The sequence below is a fragment of the Eurypyga helias genome, unplaced genomic scaffold (genome assembly GCF_000690775.1).
Source record: "Eurypyga helias isolate BGI_N326 unplaced genomic scaffold, ASM69077v1 scaffold4090, whole genome shotgun sequence".
Classification (NCBI taxonomy): domain Eukaryota; kingdom Metazoa; phylum Chordata; class Aves; order Eurypygiformes; family Eurypygidae; genus Eurypyga; species Eurypyga helias.
In genome coordinates this window covers 1-16,201 of record NW_010224928.1, presented here as the reverse complement: position 1 = coordinate 16,201, position 16,201 = coordinate 1, and the positions used below count along the sequence as shown (strand labels likewise).

The 16,201-nt window shown below is 47.9% G+C and overlaps 1 protein-coding gene across 1 annotated transcript; it reads right to left on the bottom strand.

Annotated features, from left to right (window-relative positions):
• Nucleotides 1-6,560: 6,560 nt before the first annotated feature.
• Nucleotides 6,561-13,886, bottom strand: ADPGK (ADP-dependent glucokinase; the record flags this gene model as incomplete). The annotated part of the gene is made up of 6 exons (XM_010147201.1): nt 6,561-7,509; nt 8,511-8,609; nt 9,404-9,600; nt 11,432-11,552; nt 12,326-12,388; nt 13,661-13,886. Coding segments are annotated over 6 exons (1,255 nt in total), but the record flags the coding sequence as incomplete, so codon positions are not given.
• Between the last annotated feature and the right edge of the window lie 2,315 nt (nt 13,887-16,201).

Here is a 16,201-nt window from a genome sequence, read left to right as displayed (position 1 = left end):
ACTGATTGCTGTGATCTTTTAGTCTTACCCCAAAGGCTTTCAAGCCATGGAAGTTCCAATACCAGGAACAGCAATCAGAACAGCGTGATGACAGGTAGGTGAGCACCAGCATTGCTGATACAGGAAGACTTCCCCTCCGTCTGCTCGTGCCCCTGCATTGTGATGTCACTACCCGCTTTCCCCTGCCCTCTGCTCGAGTACAAAAGAGGAGTGAACGGAAACCGCAGCATTATGAAACTCCTCTGCTAGATTCAGTGCATGGGAGCAGCCACTGCCCCACCACTGTTCTCAGCTTGCAGCCTCCCAGAGACAAGGAACAATCAGTGACCTCTCTCCTCTCGCCCAGTCCCACTGCTACCTGCTACCGTCTTGCCCGTTAGGATGCTTTTACGGAGTGAATGTTACACCTTAGTACAGAGGGTATGCTACACGTGGAGTCACTGTAGGGGGGTTTAAAATAAATGCGTATTTTGGTGAAAAGCTTATGCAGATGATTGACCAATTCTCCTTCTAAGAAAAGGAGCAGTAGCACCTGTTACTTTCTGGATATGAACAGAGCAGAAGGGAGTTTCATGTCTAAGGAAGCATTTTTAAATATGTAATTACAGTTGGATAATAAACAGAACTGCAATTCCTTTTCTTGTCCCCTCTCTTTCCCCTGGGTATTGTGACTATGGCATTTGCATACAGTAAATTCATACTGTCTTTATGGAGAGCTTTTTGCATGATACCTAATGATGAGAATGAGGCCAGACTGTTCTTTCAGCTGAAATTCAGCAAGGGATTTTTAGTCATTTAGGGACTTTAGAAATCACACCTTATGTTCCAAAACCTCTTTGTGGCATCGGCCGTAATTCTAATCTTCGCTTTTTCCTCCATAACTGAAATTTTAACGTGGAAAAGAATAATGAGCCTAAGTTCTAGGGAAGGAGAAACCATCTGCTTCAGGACTTCCCTCTGCCCTTTTAGAAAAATGGATGTCATTAACCAGGTTAAATCCTACAGCTGACAGCATGGACTGCAGCTTGGCTTCCTCACGGGAAGGAAACTAGAAGACACCTCAAGAGCAACACCTGAGCAGCAAGACCTTGTTTGAGCCAAGGAGTGCTCCATCCATCCGCCAACATGTATGCAAGCCAGACAGCTCTGGTTTTGAGGTCTCTGAGACAACTGGACGCGCATTTATGATACAGGTGGCAGTGGTGTACACGTGCCGAGCTCCTGCTGTGGTCACTGACTGGCAGAATTGAGCAAGGGGACCATGGGTCCTACTCAACATCCTCTTCTTGCGTAAGATGTTAAAAATTCAGACTTCCCCGTTGGGAAGTGAGTTTCAATTGGCAAGCCTCTTCTACAGGGACAGAGAAGGCTCCGTGCTGAATGAAGCCAGCCAAACCTCACTGAAATAACGAGGCGCGCACGTGAGCGCACTACAAGACACGCACGCGCTGTAACACACAGTTCACCTGCCAGACCGTCCTGTGTAACAGAAAACACAGTTCTGCTGCAAGGAAAGCTCTGCCACTCTCTCAGGCCAAACTGCACAAAAATCAGTGTTTAACAAAGGGTACAGGCGAGGTTTGAACCCAGTTTTACCCAGGCGGCACTGACTACGGAGCAGCTTTCCTGAGAAATTCATAGGGGAGGTTTTCAGGGTATGTGTTTTGTTTCCCCATTTTACAACGCTGTCGTTCCCTCCTGGCTGCCAGCATTTGTGTCCCTCAGCTGCTGTGAGCTCTGCTCAGCAAGGGCTGACACTAGGCTCAGTTTTCGAAGCAGCAGTGAGCTGCTGGGAAGAGATGCCTTCCCGAGCTTCTGGCACAGAAGGGAATGGCCGCGCGTGCTATTTCCGACCTGCGTTTGAGAACAGCCTCCCACAAGAGCTCGGGTCAGCACCTCCCTGAGAATTCAGCCCGGTTGGCGCTTGGGATCCACCTGAGATGTTATGCAAGGAACTGCTCCATCTGTTACAGAAGAGAACATGTGACATCTCTGAACAGACACGAGAACAATCGCTCTGGCTCTACCATAAAGATTTTAGTCAAGAGTGTAACCAGGCTCAGCATTGCCAGAGCAGGAAGCAGACAGGAGCGAGGGCTGAGAGCCGGCCAGGCATCGGCTACGCAAAACGACTCGTTGCAAACAGGTTCCCTCTGCCCCTAACCGCTCCAGCTTTGAAAACCAAAGTGCAGAGACAACCTTTAGTGCTCCCATTTCTCTCCAGTTACCTCATTAGTTCCTGAATGAAGAATGTGAGACAGTCTTTGCTGTGTCTGTTTTAGCTGGGCTTAACCAACCAGTCGTGTAATTTGTTTTAAACATTGAAAGATCCACTTTGGTATGATCACAGGTTTAAAACTTAACTCTGTGCTGTTACTAAAACAGTAATTGCACTGTAGATGAGGACAATTAATATGGCTTGAAACAAACATTCACCTTCAAATTACGATTTTAAGCAGGATATAAGAACAACCCAACTAAAGCCATAAAAATGTAAATTCAGTGTTTTCCTCCGTTTCTATACTGTTCTTCCAAATGTACTAAAAAGCTGCCTGCAGCAGAAATAGCAACGCGGCACGCAGTGTGACAGAAGTACTTGACAGGACTGCTTCAGAACAGATTGCTCTAAGCACGTACATCCGCAGCCCGTGCCAGACACCAGCGCGGGGGCAGCTTAGCTGCTCACGCCGGGGTAGCAGCGTCAGCTTTCACCGAAGCTGCAAGCTCCAACCCGGAGCCCAACAGCACAGCCGTTTAAACAACTCCTGGTGTAACGGGGAAGAGTTCTGTTGCCTTGGACCATTCGCACAAAACCTGTCCCGACGTTCATTTTAACTTCTTTCCTCAGGACATGACTGGAAGGGGCACCCCGTGGCAGGCGATTCTTGATAATTCAGTATGTGATTAGAGCCAGCAAAAAAAGCAACAATGGATTTCACGGTTTAAAGATCCACCTTTTATTGTCACTGGGAGGTGTACTATAGAGGCGGCTACAAAACCAACCCCTACCTTAGGCCAACTCATCTTAAAATAAACTGGGGCAGAAGACAACTGATGGCAAATACACACACACTGCTGACAGGCTTCTGTTAGGTTCTGGAAGTGGATCTAGCGCTCGGCTGCTATCCAGTAGCTGAGGAGTTGGGCTCTAAAGCAACATCCAACACGGGTGAAAGCAGGTGAGATCCTGGCTAGAGGCAATGCATAAAGGCTAATTTCAGCACCATTTCTGCAGAAGGAACTCACGAGAGAAGAGCGCGCTTGACCGGCCCTCAGGTACCACAGCAGGAGACGACCAAGAATCACAGCAGTAAAGAAAACCAAATCATTCTTTAGCAATGCTGTGAAACTCCCCTGGAGAAAGAAAAAAACCCAATCCTTTGAATGGCAAAGAGTTGGATTTGGGATTGGCTTTTCCACAGCCAGGTAGCAATCCCATGCCACCATGGGCCCACCAGAGAAGCGCTGTGTCCTTTCAAGCTCTGCCAGCCTCCCGTGATTCGCGCATCTCAATGACCCGCTGCCTGACCTTCCGCAGGCAGCACACGCAGGGAAGAGGAGGCATTCCTTTGGTTTGATCAGAGGTAAGGGAAATGCTACAGTGACGTGGCTGCGCTGGCTACAGACACTGAAGTGAAAACACCAGCGTGCACAGATTTTATCGTCTAGAGCCCCCAGTTTACTGTCCTGATGATGAGCTCACCTGTCCCATCTTCAGCAAACTGTGTGAATCAGCAGCTGCAGGGGAAGCCCTTCTGTGGAGGGGTAGGGGAGGTGTGAGTCACCCGTCACTGCGGATGGCAAGGTATGAGTAACACACGAGAACAAACAGAATTTCTGGAGACAGAGGATCAGAGTAAGGCAGAGAGCACTTCAAGCCTGGTTTTGAAGCTTTGGTGTTTTTGCAACTTTTCTGTTTCTTCATGGTGAAGAGAGATCTGGTATTTTATAATCCATTAGATCAAGTTGTTTAAAAATCTCTCGCCTGCCAAGGACTTCTGTGTTTTATAGAAGACCCAAACCGACTGAACAACAAAACCCACAATCACTAGGTATTTCACTATTTTCCCCCTATCCAGACCAAAAACACCCCAGTAGCTATTTCCATCCCTGTTGTTCAGCGAGGGCTGTTAAAGAAAAGCAGCTTTGCTTTGTTGTCACTGCTGCAGCTGTGCAGAGGTGTGAGACAGCCTACACGTGCAGCAGGACTTCAAGAGACGCTGCCATCCTTACCGTAATTAAGTTTGGGAGGCAGGGGGAAGTTAAGCGCACCATGCTCACAGCACATGAAGCATGAAGTGAAGGCAGGCTGCTGGTCCCGCCACTCCTTTCAGTTTATTATCATATAGATTGTTTCAGAACTTAATCAGGGATACCAACGGCACATCTGATTTAACAGGTCACGCGTGTTAAGAATTACCCTCGGTAAGTGAATTCGGTGACCAGGTGAACTGTCTCTCTGTTCAAAGCAGATACACAGACAGAGCAGCTGTCAGCCATCGTGAGCTACTGTCATTTGAGATGTGACGCGGGGGGACAGGGACTCACAGCACACCAACAGGCCAAGGAAACGTTACCTGGTGGGAAAGAACAGGAGCAGCAGGAAGGAGTTAATAATAATAATTAGTTTAGCTTTTAGGCCCAGATGAATTCTAAGCAATAAACCTCTTTTTCATACTTGTTTACAGCAGTTATTTGTTCAAAGTAGTTTAAAAAAAAAGGTAATTTAGGCCTGTAGTACTGCTGTTAAATCCAAGCATAACTTACCCCTGGACAGGCTCCGTTTGTGCAGTTACGTGATTTTCGATGGCCATAAGGCAATGCCAGTCCAATCAGCCTCGCATCCCTGCAAATGGTTTTGGAAGAGAGAAGCGAAATACAGCAGCAGGACTCTGGCTGCTGACAGCTTGTGTATATTTAGTTTTGTTTTCTTTCCAACTCGAGAATCCACACAGCCTGGCCCAGCGTCAGGAAAGCGGGACCTGGCGTGAGCAACAGATTCGTTCTCCAGCTGGTGGGGTGCGTGGCCTTCGGTGGCCTTCGGGGTGGTGTGCCAGAGGCTACGATCAAAGGTTGCACAATAACCTTGCTAATGGCCTCAGGCCTTTTAGACGGAGGAAAGGAGAATTTCTTTCTTTATTTTTTTCTGTAGAAAGACTAAACCAGAACTCCAAGTCCCATGCTACCATTTATCAATAATAATCTGGATAGAAATACTTCCAGTTTTAAGAAGATCCCGCACTGAGATGAACTGCTGAGACTCAGTGAAAGAGGAGGATAGGATGAGCTGCAGGAAAACACAGCACTGACTGTATTTCTCCTCTCTGCTCGGAGGGAAAGCAGAAGTTAAGTACACGTTGACAGACAGCACTGTGTGCCAAGTCAGTACGAGTTACAAGAGCTGTCATTTTTTCTCCTTGCGGAGCATTCACGGTGGCATTTTCCAACAGGAGAACATCACTGACAGCACTGTGAGCGTGTTACTGAAACAGCTCACTCCAGCCTAATTGATACGGCCTCTCCTCCCCTCCGTTCTGACGCAAAGACTGACCCAAAGTGACCTCCTACAAATTCTGGTATAGCACAGGCTTGCACAGACCAGCAGACTGCATTTAATCCAGTTACACCGAAAAAACGTGTACGACAGCTGTGCAAATGCATCTCAAGTTCCTGGAAGTGGAGAGAGAGAAAACCACGCTGGAAACCGACAAAAAATGCTGGTGCCAGCCAATCCGTAGTGTGCGACCAAGAGGGAAAATGTAAACAAAGGATTTAACAAGGACGCATGGTTCTACTTTTTAATTTCAAAGGCTCCAGAGCAAAGAAACGACCAGGGACCTCGTCAGAGAAAAAAACCCCAACAGAAGCAAACCCTAAAAACCCCTCCTCACTGCAGTCTCACCTGGAAAGCGCTGTTGCAGCTTTTGAGCCTCCGGAAGGACCTTCCCTAATACATCAACCCTCCTGAAGGGAAGGCAGGGAAATCGAAGGCGATTGCACAACCGTTCTCAAACAAAACAATCAGTCTCCAGCACTCGACAGCTTTTCTGTGCAACACCAGCTATAAGCAGCCACCGTCGGCAAAGAACACCAGCGTGAGCCCCCCCACCGGAACTCGTGATACTGCAGGTACAGCAAACCCAGGTAGCGCTTTGTGGTTTACCTGGCAAGAAAATAAAGCTGCCTCCCCAGACAGCAACCCTGGTTATCTTCACTTGTAGTTGCCCGAACACTAAGCATGGGCTGCTAGGGTTCAGCTGAAATACCACTCGTCACCGAGATGACAGACACCCAAAATCATCTACGCAGCCGTGAGTCAGGTTTTCGCCGTGCGTCTGGGGAGCAGGTACACATCACATTTCGGGACTCTGGCTCCCTCCAGTGCTGGGGGCACCAAGGCCGAGAGGTAATTTCATCGGTAAAAGACTTCATCGTCACACCGAGCGAGCGGAAGGTTTGCTCTTCCCACACAGCAATGTGCTGTGAGGAGATAATGCAGGAGCCTTTTGATTTTTAATTTATCAAAGGCAAGACAGGGACGAACACTGCTGTGCTCTCCCTGGGCTCCAGGGGATCGCAGGGAATTCTCCCGGCTGCAGTACCTTCCAGCACTAACCGTCAAGACCCATTCTGAGTTACAGCCAACCTAAGCCAAACGGGGATTTGATATTCGTTTCCCTCCCCACATGCTTAAGACAAAGCAAAGCCAATTTTCACATTAAATACTAAAACATCTGCACCTAAGTGTGAAGCATTCGAGTCACCGCCAAGTGACTGGAATGTATCTGACAGTTTATACCTGGAATTATTCTTTGGCTCTTTTGTTCAGTTATATCCAGAAAACACACCACACCCCAATTCTGTTCCTATTCCCTTTCACCACTGGCTGAAGTCCTAGTGAGAACACCGTGGTTCCTCAGACACCCTACAGTACTGGAGAACAAGGAGGGTCTTGGGCTTCTATTGAGGATACGCTTCTGAGTAGAGCAGTCCTTCGGCTGAAATGGCATCCCCCAGTCCCACGGTCCGGACAGGATCTTTACACACCAGAACGGGAGTGAAATGGAATGAGATGCCTTCTCTCTGCCAATGCACCACTGGCTCATCTGGATTTAAAGAGATTTTGGAAGGTGCCTCTGCCTGGGAGGTCACAAACTCCAGAGGAGCTTTAAGGAAGACTTTGCTGGTGTCGATGGTTTCGGTCGCACAGGCCTGAGTCCCTGCTGCTCTCGCTCCGGCAGCCACAGCAGCAACCTGGTTGCCCCAGTACCCGTCCACTGTGACAAGGATGTGATAGGCCAGGGTGTGGAAGTGGATCCGAGTGAGGTCAGAGGCCCGGTCTGCTGTCTTCCCGTGCTCCTTCAGAATCCAGAAGAGGATGTCGCTGACTACCCCCACGTCAGGAACTCCACTCCAGGAAGCGAGGGAGGCATGGGGACCGGAGGCAGACTGCGTGAGGAACAGCAGCTCCTGTTCGTTCAGCCCTATGGAGTTCACCAGGGGAAAGACCTGCTAACAGAAACACGGGAACAACAGTTTTTCCTTCAGAGAGAGGATCAGTCCTTGATCTTCCTCATTCAAGGCCTTGTTCTTACATTACTGTGTTACTGGGCCTGTCGCCGGCGTGCTCAGCAGCAGGGAGCACCCACTTTCCGGGAGAGCTGCAGGCCAAAGTCACTGCCCAGTTCAGCACGCCTGCAAGAATTACTTAGCCAAGACAACACTTCCTGCCAAGGACGCATGCTCTTTCGGGCAATTAATTTTCTAGCCACACACTTTGACATTAAACAGTAACAGAACGTCAAGTCCCCATCAAGCACTCATACGACTGAGATTAGAGCGGTGTCAAGCAAAACAATGAACCGTGAGGATCTGCAGGAAACGAATTTTGCAAAGAAATCGAGTTGTTTTTTAAATTTTAAACTCAGCTCAAATTTAAATCTTGTTTTTTTCTAGAAATACACAGACCTGCTAAATCTAAGCCAAGGTTACTTGTACTTGTGCCGCTGTGAGGACTCTCCTGGGTCTCCTCTCCCTCCCTGTGACTCCAAGAAGAATCGTTGTACCGGGGAGCAGAGCCCAGCTGTGTCACAGGGTATTTCTACTGAACACAGTTGCTGAATACACTCGGATCTGCAACAACTCCTTACTCCTTGCTGAAAGCGGCGCGCTCATCGGCTGAGAGCGCCGCGAGATCCCTCCTAAATGAAACTTCCCAGAGAGAGCTTTCTAAAAGGAATACTCCCTCTGAGCTACAGCAAGCAGACCTGTCCTCTGCTAAGTCACTGCAGTTCTCGTTCGCTGCACAGGGCGGGCTCTGGGAAGCTCAGCAGAGACAACAGAAGCATTCAGGATGCAGCAGCAGACATTAAACCCCTGTTCTCAATTTACCTTCAAATGCACAGCCCGCATTTTGGGTTTTTCTTTCTACGTACATCTACTGCTCTGTGCATTATGACACTGAAGAAAAGGAAACTGATAAAAAGAGCATGTCCTTTCATTTTCATTACCTGATGCATAATGTTGCTCATAAAATCCTGATCAGTCATACTGGCCAACTCCAGGTGTATGGGAATGTCAGTGGGGATATCAGAGATGGAGGCCACAGCCTACAGGGGCACAGGAAAAGAAAAAAACCCTCAGCACCCTAAACCATACGTTCATTAAGAAACAGAAAGAAAAAAGGGGTTTTGACCCAGAGACGCACATCCTTCAATCTTCTTGTGTGTGGCTTTAAACACAGTTCCAAATGAGGATGTCTGACGAGTGCCAGAACGTACCTCTCAGGGGAAGAAATAACACCAACTTCCAGTTTCCAGGATCCCAGGGCAAACTGTATCTAACCCTAATCTGCACCCAACTCCGCACTTCTCTCATGGACTAATTCACAAGCCTCACAGATCTGAAGCAGGTGTAGAACAGCTGATAGAAGAGCAGAGAGAAGGGAAAAAAGAAGGTTGGTGCATTGCACGGGGAAGGGCACTCAGCTCTAAGACAGGCAGCGATCTGTAAATAAAAACGTGGTGAAGCTCTTCTGGGCTCAGATGAGAAAGCTGCCTCTTGTATTACCGAACAGATGCTGCTTAACAAATGCAAGTCTTGATTATAACCTTGATCATCTCAGCATCTGGGATAGAAAAAGTCTAATTTAGCCACTAGATAAGCGAACGTACTTTGATTCCCCTAGACAACCCACTGAATCCAAGAAACATTAGTGTTGCAGGATTAGCCTTTTGCCATTCCTACAGTCCACATTCTCCTTTTAGAATGCGATACTGAGAAGATTTGCGGGAGGTCTGAAGACAAAGCCCAGTTTCAAGTTCAAACCTGGGAAACCAAGTCTTTGCCACAACACGCTTGTTGGAATGGAAATGAAGGAGACGCTGGTACTGAAGTATCTTACCTCCATGAGTCGTCTCTGTCGCACCTCCTTGCTCTGGCCTTCCATCATGTGAAGTCCTGAAAGTACCACGAGATCCGGCTGAAACTCATCCAAGCTGGACACAAACACTTCCAGCATATTTAGGGCGCCGTTTGAGAGGTCATGGGAGAAGATGAAGCGGTTGGCACTGGGTGCTCTCACTTGGCCCCACTCTTCACCTAGGGGCCAACAAACAGAGGCAAGTGAAGTCAGAAGAGAAGCAAATCAAAGCAGGTACCTGGAGACTGTTTTGGGATATCCTGCTGGAATCTGAAGGCATGACTTCACGGATACGGCTGTGTCCAACTGACAGCTACTGCCAGCCATATATGAAATCTTGCTCTTTTTCCCCATTTGCTCACTCCCTCTGCCTCTCTCAGATGTTTGATCATAAGGAAAACTCAGTACGTGTTTGGTTCTGCCAGCTTTGTGAGGTTTTCAGCAGTTGTGTTAGTGGATCACGCCGTTAGGGGAGCGTCACAGCCAGCTCAAACGGAGCGTGCGGGATACGCAAGGAGAGGGGAGACCTCCTCTTCTGGCAACCACCACCTGTTAGCCTGACTGAGCTAGCCCGACTCAAGCTGTATCACGAAGGTACACCCGCAACAACCCTGTGGCTCTCGCTGTTTTTACTGCGCAGCCTGCGGAATAGAGCTGGGTCAGCTCTGTGTGCGAGCTGTTGTGCTCCTGGGCAAGGTCACAGATGACACAGCCTCCATCGCCAGGATACTGGGCCATGGGAAAAGAGGGTGACTGCAGCAAGCCGAGAGAGGATTCAGATTTCACAAGCCACAGTCCAACCCGCCAGCCCTGTGCCAGTCTCCTCATCTGCCTATGAATCTCTCTTCATGGAGCAGGCAGTTCCTTGTGCCAGTTACGACAACTGGGCAGAAAGAAAAGGGAAAAAATAAACACAGGTCACAAAGCGCAGCCTGAACAGAACGCTCTTCAGCCACAATTTCTGAGGCTATTATAAGCAAAATGTCCACCTGCGTGCTTGTTCGCTCAGCTCTCCCAGACTGTACACTGGTTATACCATGGAGAATACGACCAGCGTTTATGGAAAAACCACTAAAACGGCACCAACGGCCGTCAGCGCTGCCTCCTCTTAAGAAAAGGCTTCTGGCGAAGCTCTAAGACAAAGATCCCCAGCTTTGCATCAGGAGGGCAGCTCTCACCTGAGAACAGAGATACTGAGAAAAGAAGACATCACATACTAATGTATCGTCTAATCAGGACCCTTCTAGGAGCGAGAAGAGCAAGATTCACTTAAAGATAAGCGTATTTTCCCTTGGCGACTGTGTAACAGCACTTGTCAGTCACAGTGACCTTGTCTCAGCCAAGAGTCCATCAGAGTGGATGCTTTGGGGGCTGCTCCACCTTAGTTTTACTGCTGAAAAAGTTTAATTAGGTGGTTCTTGCCTTCCTCCTTGCCAAATACTCCCTCTTCCGTCACATGAATGCAACTCTTTCTGAAGCTATATATAGACACAGGACCAGTGGAATGAGTCAGGTTGAAAACAGCAAGAAAATACATGCAGATTTGGTATGTCCATTACATTAGGGTTACCCTGAATTTCATCTGCGTGTGGTTAATTGGTACCCTTCTGTTTTCAGAGATTATTGACTGGTTTTCTGTACATTCAGCTTTAGAGTTCTACCTATCAGGTCTGCTTAGGCTGAGCATCACAACAAAACGCAAAGGCCGCTTGGTTTCTATGGGTTACAGCGTGCAGGCATACAGAGCCAAAGGGATGGCAAGGCAGCAGCACGAGTCAGTATTTACAGTAAACTGCACTACAAAGGAAGAGAGTTTCAAAAGACTTTTAGATGTCTGTTCACCTACCACAGCTCCCTGAAGCTCATGGAATTACTGGATTAGCCCAGTGACAGCTGCCAGTACTGATAATTTATACAGTCCTTCTGGAATTAACTGAGTCAAAAACACCAACTTTAAAACCAGGACTGTGTTCTGGGTTCCCATCTAACATCCAGCCTCTGACAAGGTACCTGCTTGATACTCCAAGATAAGATGGAATTCATCTATTTCCTGCATGGATTCAGGTGGCACGACCACATTGTCATCAAGTAGTTCATGGAGTTTAGGGCCAACTGGGCCACAAAGGAGGATCTAGAAAACAAGAAAAAACAATCAAGGATCCCCTGTGTGCTGGTTTTGGCTGGGATAGAGTTAATTTTCCTCACTGTAGCTGGTATGAGGCTCTGCTTTGGATCTGTGCTGAGAAGAATGCTGATAACACTGATGTTTTAGCTGTTGCTATGCAATGTTTACAGAAAGCCAAGGAGTTTTTCAGTTTCTCATACCGCTCCTGTTCTCCCAGACTCTTCTCTAAAGAAGCTGGGAGGAGACACAGCCAGGAGAGCTGACCCAACTGACCAAAGGGACATTTCACGCTGGAAGGCGTCAGGCTCAGTATATAAGCTGAGGGGAGTTGGCAGGGAGGATCCCTGCTTGGGGACAGGTTATCTATCACCAGGTGGTAAGCAGCTGTTGCACTGCGCATCACTTGGGGTTCTAATGTACATTCCTGTAGCAGGAACATTATTATTATTATTATTTCCACTCCCTCTGCTGTCCCGCTGAACTGTTTCTATCTCAACCCATGAGTTGCGAGCGGCTGCTTAGCTGCCAGCTGGGGTTAAACCCCGACACCCTGCACGTCCCTTGCCAGCATTTCAGTGCACTTAACCATCACCTAGACAACTGAGTTAAAAAAATAATTCAATTTTAAAAAAAAATCAGCTGTGCTTTTCAACTTGCAAGGCCAACCATATGTTCCACCGTAACCTAAGATAGAAGTGCAAGATCCCCCAAATCTGCAGGGGAGTCATGTGAGCCTTATTAAAGACAAGCAGATAGCACGAAACTTGTGAAACGCGTACCTTCAGGTCTGGATTTGCTGCAAGCTTCTGACCAATGAGAGCAGCATTTCCTCCTACATACAGCTGAAAAACAAAGAGGCAGGTATGGGCATTCCCTTGCATTGGTAGCTTTATACATGCTTAGTCCTCAGTACAGGCTTGTATACAGTAGATGCAAGTACATAGGTTGTATATACTCAGTATAGGTTGTAGCTTTTTAGAAAAGGGTGTAGCAATACAGACATTAATAAAGCCTACTGGTGCCGAAGGCAGAAGAATTTTATAGTTCTCCAAGATTTCAACAAATATTGAGTATTCTCTGACTTTTCAAAATCTCAATATTCACCTTCAGGTGACTCACAGCCCTGTACAAATCAATTCATTTGTAACATAAACAGCCCCTACTTCCGTGTAGCTTTTCTGTGGTGGTTGGTAGCTCGTGCTGTGTCAGCAAGGCGGACAAGCAATCATTTGAAAGCTCCAACAGTACTTCGTCCAGTTTGAAATCAAGGTTAAACCTGCTACCTGTGCCCACATGAAGTGAGCGGAACCGTCTTACTTCAGGTAAGAAAGGGCAAACTTTCACGTAAGAAAACTCCGATGTGAGCTTTGAAATCATAGATTGGCAGAAGGATCACAGGCACTCAGAGGTGACAGAAAAGAGGCTAGAGAAGGATACAGCTAATAATCAGGTGACTCCAGAAAGCCAATGTAACAAACGTGGTGAGAAACAAGTCAACACAGGAGAGTCTTGACCGAGAAAAAACATTCAGAGCTTTTCCTCATTTTCAGAAGCAGGTGGTGAACTGCAGAGAGGGCGGCATTAAGCAGTTTGTAGAAGTTACCTAACTGCCAAGCAAGGTACCAGGTTACATTCAGACCCAGTATAAATTAGAGCAACAGAACTTTGCATTTGGAAAGGGAGGCTTCAGAAAAAATAATTACTGCTTTTCATCCCTCCTAGACAGAATTTAAATTTTGCATTAAAGTAGCTGAAGCTGACCGGAGTGTTTACAGCTCCCAATGCTTAGATCCATTTCCTCACTTCCCACCTCACTGCAAGATGTTAGAGCCTCTGACAGCACCAGCCCCATCTGGCGCCCATAGAAGAGTGTTCTCACAGAGGCATCCTGGCCTGACGTTCCAGTCCTGGGAAAGCGGTCAAGGGATGGACCATTCAAAGCCCTACTACCACCTGCAGCAGGCGCAGGGTGCTGTGGAAGCCGTTAACACGCTCAAGCTATGGCACAGGTTTCTTCCGTAAACGATCTGCACTCCCGCTAGACGGAAACGGAAGTCACTGAGATGCAGAAAACAACACCCTTCTCAATACTGATCTTCAGGTGGAAAACATACCTGTGCTCCGGGGTACTCGGAGGCCGTCTGCGCAATGTGATGGAAAGACTCGGCATCGCTGAAGAAACGCTCGGCAGCTGCCCCTTTCTCCATGAAGTGAGCAAATGCTTCTTTCAGGTCCTGTCCGGAGTTCAGGACCGCATGGTTTTTTCCATCCCCGGGTTCAAGACCGAGCGCCTCCAACAACTTCACGCCAGACAGGACCACGTCTACGCAGGCATTGACGCTGGAAGAGAGAAGGAAAACGCATAGTGGGCAAACCACGCATGCGCTAGGGCGCTCGCGAGACAATACAATGAGATCACTTCCCAGCCGGTGACGCTGGCTGTTCGCAGCCCCCATGCCAAGGGGGAAAACAACCAACCGAACGAAACCAAAACACGACGGCATGTGAATTTCCTGAAATTCTCTGCTGAAGCGTCCTCCTTCTGACATGTTTTTATTGTGCTCCAGCACTACGGAGGAGAGAGGGATTTCTAACATTCTGCTGAATTTAAACAAAAACGAGGAAGCTGCATGCTCCAAAGGTGGTTGCAGACGTTGCACTACATTCTGTACTTCATCTGCTGCCTTAGGCTTGCATAAAAAGGAACAGGCACAATAAAAATAACATTTAAAATTCTTGATTCTTAAATTAAGAAGGTTTCTTCATTTTAAATGTGTATTTCTGGTTTAAAACTTCCATGCAATTCAGACCTGTTCACAACAAAACTGAAAGTACTGGAGTCTACTAGATCAGCCTCTTGAGTTTCAACTACACCCAACAATAACCAAAACCACAAACACCCCACATATGGGCTGGTTCTGTTCATCACATTGATTTACACACAGTCTAATTCAGACTAGAGAACAGGAAAGCTTCTGGGCTGGAACCAGGCCCCCAGGAAGAAAGTTTATGGACACTTGCCCTTCTTTCTACTTCTTGGTTTGAGGGAGACATCAATATATACCAAGTATTTACTGAGATGGTACCCACAATTACTAAAGCATCTTTTGGAACTGCTGTCAAGTGCAATTCTGTTCCTTTGCCCCACACTTCCCAGACAGGGATCCAAAGGATCTATAAAACTCTTGCAGGATCTCCAACTTACTCTATTGATGTGACACTCCAATTGCCAAGGCCTGCTCATATGTCAGCGTGAGACACAGCCATCTAGTGTTCCTCCTTGTCAGTGACCTTTCACGCATGATCTGGACCGCAGCACGTGAAGGCTACATCGTACAGAATAAAGGAGATGAAAAACCCCGAGGCTCTTCAGTACATGAGGTAGCCAGCTCATATTCTACCAGCAATCCTCAGTATCGTGCATCATCTCATACGCTACGGAGAGAAAAATCCCCTCGCGCAGCAGAGAAAACCAAAGAAACAATAAGCTCAAGCAGCATCTTAGCCCCCAACTCAGTGGCAAAAGGTCAGCAATCTTCTATTTTAATGAATCATTAAAGATGCAAGGGGGCATAAACCAAGTCCCAGGTCTTTCAAGTGAGACACCTCTAATCATCTTCCAACTGCCTTTCTTCAGCTAACACACTTCATGCTTTTAATAAACTCCCTTAACAGCAGGGATATGCTGCTAATGAACGGCTTTTGCTGTTGAACTTTGAGGCCCTGTATGTTTGGGGTGTGTATGCATTATATATAAGCAAGTAAGCAAGGAGTAAACCGGAGATACCTAGCTCTTTCCCAGTGAGGGCGTGGCAAAAGAGAGGATTCAATGAGGCACTGGAAAACCTATTTTGTCATATTCATGGGAGAAAGTCTGAATCAACCATGATGCAAAAGCAAGACAGACTCCAACTAACACTGTATCGGCTACACAGCCACCAAGGTGGAGTCACTTCTTCCAACGCTGTAAGGCCCGATGTTCTGACAGAGTCGTTATCCTGTCACCTCCTTGTGTTTAAAAGAGAGTCAAGCGCTGCATGTAATGGCAGGATTAATGGTCAGGCTTAAAACCAGAATTTAAGATCAATGTGGTATTCTTGAACTTTCCCCTCGCCCTCTTCCCAGTTTAAAGAGAGGAAGTGTTGGATTTCCCTGTGCACGCACAGGTGTCTTCAACGCCTCTTGCTTTCTCCTCTCCCTTCCCTCCCTCATCTCTGCCTTGGCTCCATTAGTTCTCCCCTACCACGAAGCCTTCGCTCGCTTCCCTGCTTCAAACTCATCCCTCAGACCTGTCTGCTCCAGACTGTGCTCCAGCTGCCACCTCCCTGGGGATGGGCCCGCAGCTCCAAGTCCCTCAGGCTCTGGATATCAATTTTTACAGGCAAGCAAGGCGGGGATGTAAGGTTTCTGGAGTGGGGCTTGCCAACCCACGCAGCACACTTCAATCACCAGTACGTGGCTTTCCTGGACCATCGCTCCCCTCGGCCGAGTACACCTCTGGATAATCAGCGCCCGGCGCTCGGGGAAACGTCCCTGCCTGGAAAACTACAGGCCTAGAAAACGAGCGGAGAGGTGTAACAGGGAGGCGGGAGGCCAGCAGCTGCCTCGGCTCGAGGCCTTCCACCCCGCGTCGAGCTCCCGAGCGGCCTCTGCCC